This window comes from Condylura cristata, unplaced genomic scaffold, assembly GCF_000260355.1.
Source record: "Condylura cristata isolate star-nosed mole 26May11 unplaced genomic scaffold, ConCri1.0 scaffold00095, whole genome shotgun sequence".
Classification (NCBI taxonomy): Eukaryota; Metazoa; Chordata; class Mammalia; order Eulipotyphla; family Talpidae; genus Condylura; species Condylura cristata.
In genome coordinates, this window is record NW_004567196.1 from 79395 (window position 1) to 89076 (window position 9682).

The 9682-nt window shown below is 51.8% G+C and overlaps 1 pseudogene and 2 gene segments (V, D, J or C); all 3 read left to right on the plus strand.

Moving 5' to 3' along the window:
- Window positions 1–2356, plus strand: part of LOC101623385 — a 22197-nt gene extending 19841 nt beyond the window's left edge. The window contains 1 exon segment of the V gene segment in view: window positions 2248–2356. Within this exon segment, the coding sequence occupies window positions 2248–2356 (109 nt within the window).
- Window positions 2357–2389: 33 nt separating this feature from the next.
- LOC105854657 lies at window positions 2390–7324 on the plus strand (annotated as a pseudogene).
- Window positions 7325–8541: 1217 nt separating this feature from the next.
- LOC101623607 lies at window positions 8542–9625 on the plus strand. The segment is given in 3 exon segments: window positions 8542–8628; window positions 8730–9053; window positions 9555–9625. Coding segments are annotated over 3 exon segments (456 nt in total).
- Window positions 9626–9682: the final 57 nt, after the last annotated feature.

The window sequence follows — 9682 nt, forward strand, 5'->3', positions numbered from 1 at the left end:
TTGTGATGATAAAAATAATCATTGTCATGTCAAACCATGGATGTGTGCGCTTTAATATGGAAAAGAGAATGACCAACAGTGATATGCAAGTACCTAAACTTTATAACTATAAATAACATAATAAGCCAATCACAAAATAACACAAGTTCATGGAGAATTTCTGTCAACAGCAAAAACACGCATAACAGAACAATCCCCATGAAGACCACCATCTTGAAGGTACTGGCCTGGCCACTGCTGCTGGTGTGATGCTTCCTACTCTATTCGTGTGATAAACCCAAACTTTAACACCTCAAGGTGGGGGTCTCCTCAAACAGTGCTGCAGCCCCTGCGGAGGCCTTTCCCTCATCAACTGTTTAGATCTCCAGGAATTCCCTCTGATAGGTGCAGCCCTTGAGCCGCCCTATGGGAATAATTAGAGAAACACGGTTTCAGCTGCTGTCTCTTAGTTGTAGCAATCACCTGTGGGGTCAGAGCTACTCTACAACTATTAAGTAAATCACCTGCAAGATTAATGGCAGCATATGCATGTAATGCAATGACACCTTAAGTGTTTGTTTTAATCCTCCTTAGGTAAGAGGAGGCCCAACACCCACGGAACTGCGCTGAGGAGGGCCGGGGTCGCACACACTCACCTCCTCCTGGCCTCTGAGGGGTTTTACACTTTAGCCTCATTTGACAACCTCTGTTTCTGTCAAAAATACAGAGATGTTGGAGACCAGAAATACCTGACCTTAGTCCTCATTTGTGCGAACGTCCATGAGTTCCTGGGCTCTTTGGTGCCTTAGGACTCTCCACCACAGAGCAGGAATAATACCTCAATTGTGACATTAAAGGAGGTCACGTCGCTTAAGTAATGAACGTGTCATCTCCAGCAGGTGCTCAATAAACACTGATTTCTTTTTCCCCTCCCTGAAGAGCCCAACTTTTCTCCAAAGGAATCATAGAAGGGTTTGCAGAAGAGGAGGTAAAGTCAGTTTAACACATTACAACTCTCAAAAAGTAAAGTGGATCATCTGTGCAAGCTCCAGTCCCCAGGTGAGTGTGGCTCATTCAATGTCTGAAATAGGAAAGAACCTCCCTTGCCAGATGTCCGTGTGTTACAGGGTAGCCCAGACTGGGCCGCCTGTCTGTGGGGCCTCACCCGCGCTCACAATTCAGATATACTGCAGGTTCACACAAAAGGGTCAATAACAGGTTTATTTACAATAGGGGAAAGGAACAGGAAACAATTCAGGGAAAGAGACCAGGATACAAAGTAAGTGGAATACCTAACAGCTAGGCTGGCTGAACACAGAGTCAGAACGTCAGGAGAGCTGCTTCCTGAGCAGACAGCGCGAGATGCAATCGTGCCCTGTTTATCCCCCAAATGTCCCAGAATCCCTGCTAGCTCCACCTTTGGGTCCTCGCAGGTCTCTCCCTGTTACTTCTGGGAGTTGTAGTTTCTAATCACTGGAGCAGGGAGTGGAGTCCATAAGACTCTGCAGAGTTCCTATAGGACATCCTGCCCCTAAACACATGGAGAAAAGTCCTCAAGAGCTCAGCAAAGGGCTCCCCAGTGTCTCAGACACTCCCCATGAAGAGACTCTACACCCCCGTGGGTGACAGCGTCCAGTGTCCGTGCCACAAGGTTTCTGTGTATGACACAGAAAGACTCAGTAAGGGTCACTGATTCCCTGACGGCATCGGTTACTAATAGCCCATTTTAGGAAACCAAAGACGTGCCCTAGACTCGAGTGGCTGCCGTGGGGCTCCTGGTCAGTCACAGGCTTGGGAGGGCCCGGATTCTCCTCAGGGACAGTCTGAAGTCACCTGGTGAGGCAGTTTCCAGGTGACAATGTTCCCGTTCCAGGCTCAAAATGGACACAGCTACTGCGTGACATCTAAGGTACCCCCCAGTTCTCAAACATGGACCCAGGACAAGCACAGCAGCATCTCAGAGCCCATGAGAAATGCAGAGTCCCAGGTGCCCCAAAACCCACTGGGTCAGGACCTGGACCCTGGGACTCTGGGGTGCGTCTCTGCCTGCTACCTGAGAGGCCTGGGCAGAGAGAGGCTGTCGGCCAGGAAAGTCTAATAAGTAAAAACACACAGGTCCACGGAACCGAACAGGGAGCCCAGAAACCCCATCCCCGTGGTCAGCACTACAAGACGATGCCAGGAGCAGAAACGGGGACCTGCTATCAGTTAGGGGAGCTGCACCTGCAGGGTACACTCAGGAATGACCTGACCCCTGTGTTCCTCCAGGCCCACAGCGACCCGCAGAGCCGTGGGTCACTGCCTGGATAGGAATCTAATTCAGGTCAAAGGGGTGAGAGCGCTGAGATGTAACCCTGACCAGCAGGGAGTCCCCTGACGAGCAGGGAGTCCCCTGACCACCACGGAGGCCATGACTGCCAGGGAGGCCCCTGACCACCAGGGAGGCTTGCAATCCATAGACCACGTAAGTGAATTCTCCGCTACGGTCTCTCATACAGCCTCTCTGTTCTCCATGTACCCACCCTGGTCTCAGAATGTTATGAAAAGCCACACCCCCATTGTCCATGACTCGACCACCATCCGGTGTCGGCGCCAGGGGGTGTCCAGCCCATATCTGAGGTTCTGTCCTGGCCCAGGACACCCTGACTGGATCTATCGCGGTGCAGATAAAGTTCCTCCTCTGGTTCCGAAAAGCAAAAACTGATGAAAAGTCACCCCCAGGGAAGCCGTTTCTGAGGAAAACGGAGGTCTCTGAGCTGAAAAACGGTGCAGATAAAGTACCTCCTATGTGTCCCAAAAAGCAAAATCTGAGGAAAAGTGACCCCTAGGGAAGCCGTACCAGAGGAAAACGGAGGTCTCTGAGCTGAAAATCCGAGGAGATAACATATCTCCTTGGTGCCCCAGAAAGCAAAATTTGTGGAAAAGTGACCCTGATGAAAGCCGTTTCTGAGGAAACCCGAGTTCTCTGAGCGAAAAACGGTGCAGATAAAGTACATCCTACGTGTCCCAAAAAGCAAAATCTGAGGAAAAGTGACCCCTTGGGAAGCCGTTTCTGAGGAAACCCGAGGTCACTGAGCTGAAAAACTGCGGAGGTAATATTTCTCCTTCGTGTTCCAAAAAGCAAAATCCAAGGAAAAGTGACCCCTAGGAAAGCCGTTTCTGACAAAAACGATGTCTCCGAGCTGAAAAACGGTGCAGATAAAGTTCCTCCTCTGTGTCCTAAAAGCAAAATCTGAGGAAAAGTGACCCCTAGGGAAGCCATTTCTGAGGAAAACGGAGGTCTCCGAGCTGAAAAACGGTGCCGATAAAGTACCTCCTACGTGTCCCAAAAAGCAAAATCTGAGGAAATCTAACCCCTACAAAAGTCATTTCTGTGGAAAACGGAGGACTCAGTGCTGAAAAACGGTGCAGATAAAGTACCTTCTACGTGTCCCAAAAAGCAAAATGTGAGGATAAGTGACCCCTAGGGAGTCCGTTTCTGACGAAAACGGATGTCTCTGAGCTGAAAAACGGTGGAGGTAACATTTCTCCTTCATATTCCAAAAAGCAAAATCTGAGGAAATGTGACTCCTAGGGAAGCCGTTTCTGAGGAAACAGGAAGTCGCTGAGCCGAAAAACCATGGAGATGTAATTTCTCCTAAATGATCCCAAAAGCGAAATCTGAGGAAATAAGACACCTTCGTAGGCTATTTCTGATAAAAACGGTTGTCTGTGGGGTGAAAAACTGGGGAGATAGAATTCCACCTACATGTCCGAAAAAGCGAAACCTGAGGAAATATGAAACCTTGGGAAGACGTTTCTGATGAAAACAGAGTTCTCCGACGAGAAAACAGTGGGGATATGGTTCCTCCTCCTAAGTGGCCAAAAGGCAAAGTCTGAGGAAATATTGCACCCTTGCAACCATTTTCTGAGGAAAATGCAGGTCTCTGATGAGAAAAACGTGTGGAGAGCTTCCTCATAAGTGTTCCAAAATGCAAAATCTGAGGAAAAGTGACACCTTGGCAATGCTTTTCTGAGGATAATGCAGGTGTTTGACAAGAAACACCTGTGGTAAATCTTCCTCATATGTGTTCCAAAATGCGAAATCTGAGGAAAAGCGACACCTTGGCAACCATATTCTGAGGAAAAGGTGGGTCTCTGACGAGAAGAAACTGCGGAGAGATCTTCCTCCTACTGCGGAGAGATCTTCCTCCTAAGTGTTCCAAAATGCAAAATCTGTGGAAAAGTGACACCTTGGCATACATTTTCAAAGGAAAAGGCAGGTTTCTGATGAGAGAAACGTATGCACATAACTTCCTCATAAATATTACAAAATACAAAATGTGAGGAAAGGTGCCACATTGGCAACCATTTTCTGATAAAAGGCAGTTAGTTCTCTGACAAGAAAAGCCTGTGGAGAGATCTTCCTCAAAACTGATCCAAAAGGCAAAATCTGAGTAAAAGAGCCACCTTGGCAACCATTATCTGAGGAAAATGGAAGTCTCTGACCATATAACCCTGTGGAATATCTTCCTTATAAGTGTCGTAAAATACAAAATGAGGAAAATTGACACCTTGCAACCATTTCCTGAGGGAAAGGTGGGACTCTGATGAGAAGAAACTGTGGCGAAATCTTCCTCATAAGAGTTTCAAAATGCAAAATCTGAGGAAAAGTGAAAACATGGCAACCATTTTCTGAGGAAAACGCAGGTGTCTGACGAGAAATACCAGTAGATAGATCTTCCTCATATATGTTCCAAAATGTGAAATCTGAGGAAAGTGACACCTTGGTAACCGTTTTCTGAGGAAAAGGTGGGTCTCTGACGAGAAGCAACTGTGGAGAGATCTTGCTCATAAGTGATCCAAAACGCAAAATCTGAGTAATAGTGACACCTTGGCAACACGTGTCTGAGGAAAACGCAGATGTCTGATGAGAAACACCTGTGGATGGATCCTCCTCATAAGTGTTTCAAAACGCGAAATCTGAGGAAAAGTGACACCTGGCATACGTTTTCTAAGGAAAAAGTGTGTGTCTGATGGGAAGAAATGTAGAGAGATCTTCTTTATAAGTGTTCCAAATGCAAAATCTGTGGATAAGTGACCCCTTGGTAACCATTTTCTGAGGAAAATGCAGGTCTCAGACCAGAAAAGCATGTGGAGACAGCTTGCTCATAAGTGTTCCAAAATACCAGATCTGAGAAGTGACACCTTCTCAACCAATCTCTGAGGAAAATGCAGGTCTCTGGGACAAACACCTATGGAAATACAATACCTCATAAGAGTTCCAAATGCAAAATCTGAGGAAAAGTGATACCTTGGCAAACAGTTTCTGAGGAAAATGCATTCTCTGTTGAGAAATACCTGTGCAGATACGCTTCCTTTTCCAAAATGGAAAATCTGAGGGAAAGTGACCATGACAAATATTTTCTGAGGAAAACACATGTCTCTGTGGAAATACACCTGTGGAGATACGCTTGCTCATAAGTGTTCCAGACCCCACCACCCTGAACAAGCTGCCCTCCCTGGAGTTCTTGTGCTCCCTATGACAGTCAGTGGGGCCAGGGCTCACAGACTGCAGAGCAGAACAAAGTCACATGCACACTGAGCAGCCTGCAAGGGGAAGCTCATGTCGGTGTGAGGTCCCCCAACAAGGAAGCCCCCTGGACTTGGGCTTGGATCCCTCTTCTCTTGGACTCTATTTTAATTCAATCCTCTATGTCTACACTCTGGGACCCCGCTCCTAAACCCTGCTACAGAGCTGGGCTCAGCCCTGGTGGGATGCAAAGGATGCCTCGACCTATGTGCAGACAGCAGGAAGCCTGGAGGGACAACACCACAGAGGTACAGTCCACCTCCACAGCAGCCTCATTGTATAGAATCAGACAGAAAATCAAAAAGACCAAGGAGGCCAGCAGTCCATGGGGTCGCTGGGAGTCGCATGACCGGCCAGCCCCACCAGTGTTAGAGCAAGGGAAGTACCAAGGATATCTCAGAGCTGATGCTGTGTAGCATAACATGACAGCTGCTCCCTCTGGATTGGCATATAGCAGCCTCAGTCCAGGAATTCTGCCTGGAGAGGACCCTACTCAACGTCCCTGTTTCTGCACACCGAGACGCATAGAACAATCAAAGCAGTTTAACAACGGCAAAGGACAGAATCGTGGAGGCACAAGATAATCCCAGATTCCACATGGCACTGACTGAAACAGTCTCCATTCACCCTGAGCCTCACACCAGTTCCGACTCCCCTTCAGAAGCCAAACAATGCACCTGTGCGCACAATACCGGTTCCTGTGACACAAAAAAACAGCACGGGAAGCTCTGTCACTAATAAGGCACCTGCCTATACTATCTATGACCCAGAGTCCCGGGACCCTCCCTGGCTCCTCTGTCCCTGACCCCAGCCAGAGCCTGCTATATGGCAGGGCACATGCAAATAGGGCCGCCCCCTGCTGCTGAAAACAGCCCAGCCTGGCCCTGCGGCTCTGCACAAGAGCCCAGCTGGGATCCAGGTCCACTCAGGTCAGGACAGATGCGGACACTCGCCTTGGAGCGTGGGCTGTTCTGGCTGCTTCTCCTGGCTCTTCTAGGGGGTCAGTCCTGGGGAGCAGGAAAGCTTGGGAGTGGACGGGCCAGAGGGGTGAAGCAGTGTCCTAGAGCCAGTGTCTTGACGGGCTGTGTCTGTGTTTGCAGGTCTGGTGTGAGGAGCAGCTGGTGGAGTCTGGGGGAGACTTGGTGCAGCCTGGGGGATCTCTCAGGCTCTCCTGTGCAGCCTCGGGCTTCACCTTCAGCAGCATCTGGATGAGCTGGGTCTGCCAAGCCCCAGGGAAGGGCCTACAGTGAGTTCCAGGAATTAATCCAAATACTGGCATCACAGAGTACGTGGACTCTGTGAAGGGCCGATTCACCATCTCCAGAGACGAAGGCAAAAACTCGCTGTATCTGTAGATCAACAGCCTGAGGCACGAGGTCATGCCGTGTATTACTGTGCGAGAGGAACAGTGAGGATAGCTGGTATGAGCCCAGACACAAACCCTGCAGGACAGGAGATAGGAGCAGCACCCAGAAGATCCACCACCAGGGGGCGTCCCGAGCGTATCAGCCCAGACTCATCTTAGCAGCTGATGGGAGAACGTGGACAGATGCCTGAGGTGCCCCGAGTGTCTGTTTTTCTGCTCAGTGGGTGATCCCTGAGACCCACTCACCCCCGCACTCCTCCTCCCCGCCCCCCCCAGCTCCTGTGCTGGGCTCACCTCAGTCCTCACACTTGCCACCTCCTGTCCTTCCTCAGGACATCAACCTGCTCCCAGGTGATGACCCCCGGGCTGTGTCCTCAGAAGGACCCAGGTCATTCCCATCGGGTTGAGTCTCCAGTGAACCAGGCATGTTTGGGGCCCGGCATCTGCCGAAGCAAAGATTCTCCCACACAGTAGATGGGGAGTGAACCTCTGGCTGGACCTGCCATCCACCCCCCAGCTGCCTTTCTCAGTGACCCCCCTTGCCTCTCCCAGTGAGTGTCCATCCCCATCCTCCTTGGCCTGAGGCTGGGTGTCCCCACCTCAGGGCAAGCTGTTGAGTAACATCTCAGCTTTTGCTGTGTCAGAAACACCGGTCAGCAGTTCTGTTTCCAAGACTCCTTGGATGGAATCACTGCGGTGTCGATGGACTCTGGATCCAGGCTGGGGAGCTGGGCCCTGACCTGCTGCACTGACGACCCCTGAAGCCTGGGGAGATGTGAGGTTGAGCATCCTGTGTGTCTCTGTCCTGGGGCCCTAGACCCCATGTCTAGAGGTCCTACTCAGCACCAGGGGTCCCGGGGCTCCTGCCTGACCTCTGGTGTCTAGGACTGGGGCACCTTCCATGTTGGTGGCTCGGTTGCACCCAGCTCTTGGGACTCCGAGGAATGCACCCACCGCTGTGCTACCATGGCAACAGATGGTTGAACCGATAAGGTGGACGCAGATTTGTGGTCATCCTATCTAACAGCCTGAGGCGCCATAAAGGCCGTGAGGGAGTGCCGACACCTGCGCCATAGGGAGTGCAGGCCTCTGGCAGTTGCCGGCCGAGGTGTGATAAGAGAAATTCCTCACTTCCCCCATACCTCCTTCTCAGTAAATTTCCACTCTTCTCCTCCAAACTCCCACCCTTACTGCCTAATGATATATAAAGGGGGTCACGGACAATAAAGAGAGAGACTCCTGGATGAAGAACCTTGGTGTCCTGTGTTTTCTTTAACCTCATCGTCCCTCGCCGGACTCGGCTCCGATTAGCCGGACGCGGCAGACTGAGATTAAAACATAACAAGAATTCAGGCAAGAGGACCCCACAGAGCACTCTTCAGCACAAGACCTGGGCTGACATCAAAACAGGTGACAGGTGCTGGGATAACGAGCTGTCACACCACACAGGGCACATTCACATCATGTGTTATGTCCCAAAGGTCTCCAGGACCCTCCCTGGGCTCCTCTGTCCCAGACTCCAGCCAGAGCCTGTATATGGCAGGACACATGCAAATAGGGCCGGCCCCTGCTGCTGAAAACAGCCCAGCCCGGCCCTGTGGCTCTGCACAGGAGCCCAGCCGGATCCAGTGTCCACTTGGGTCAGGACAGATGCCAACACTCGCTATGGAGCGTGGGCTGAGCTGGCTGCTCCTCCTGGCTCTTCTAGGGGGTCAGTGCTGGGGAGCAGGCGACCCTGAGGAGTGGAGGGAAGAGGAGGGGAGAAATGGTGGACGAGAGCCAGTGTCCTGACTGCTGTGTCTGTTTTTGCAGGTGTCCAGTGTGAGGAAAAGCTGGTGGAGTCTGGGGGAGACTTGGTGCAGCCTGGGGGGTCTCTCAGCCTCTCCTGTGCAGCCTCGGGATTCACCTTCAGCAGTTACAGCATGAGCTGGGTCCGCCAGGCCCCAGGGAAGGGGCTACAGTGGGTTGCAGGAATTTATTATGATGGTAGTAGCACAAACTACGCGGACGCCGTGAAGGGCCGATTCACCATCTCCAGAGACAACGGCAAGAACTCGCTGTATCTGCAGATGAACAGCCTGAAGCCCGAGGACACGGCCATGTATTACTGTGCGAAACACACAGTGAGGGGAGCAGGTGTGAGCCCAGACACAAACCCTGCAGTGAAAGGAAGGGGCTGGGCGGGTCCACTGGGGCGTGGTCAGGACCCAGCAGCCTGGGACAGGGGGAGGCACAGGAGGCTCAGAGCACAGAGCATAGCCAGGACCAGGTGCAGGGTGGGACAGGGGCCTCCTGCCTGGGGCTCCCTCTGCAAGGCCTCAGCTCCCCAGGGGCCACTGCTCCTCTCTGAGAGGCTCCCACTCCCTCCCCCAACCTGGGGAGTCCCAGGCTGGAGGTGACTGCTCAGATGTGAGCCCTCTCCAGGGCCTGTACCCTTCACCTTTTCCTAAGTGTCTCTGCGGTTTCTTCACAGCTGGTCCCCCAAAGGATGTACACAGACTGCACAAACACAGGAGAAACTGGAACAGGGGAAGCGTCCCTGAGCCCACGTGTGCTGCCGTCCCAGACAGATGTCCTGCCCCCGTCAGCTCCGGGGGCTGTAGGATGGGCCTGTCCCCTCTGCACCCCTGTCCTCAGGGGTCCAGCGGGGTCACCTGACAGCACGCTGTTTGGAAGTGAGACTCAGCAGCAAGGTGCTGTGGCAGTGAGGGGTGACGGGTGCACGGTCTCCCTGGGCCGAGCTCCCTCCTCCTGCACCAAGCCCA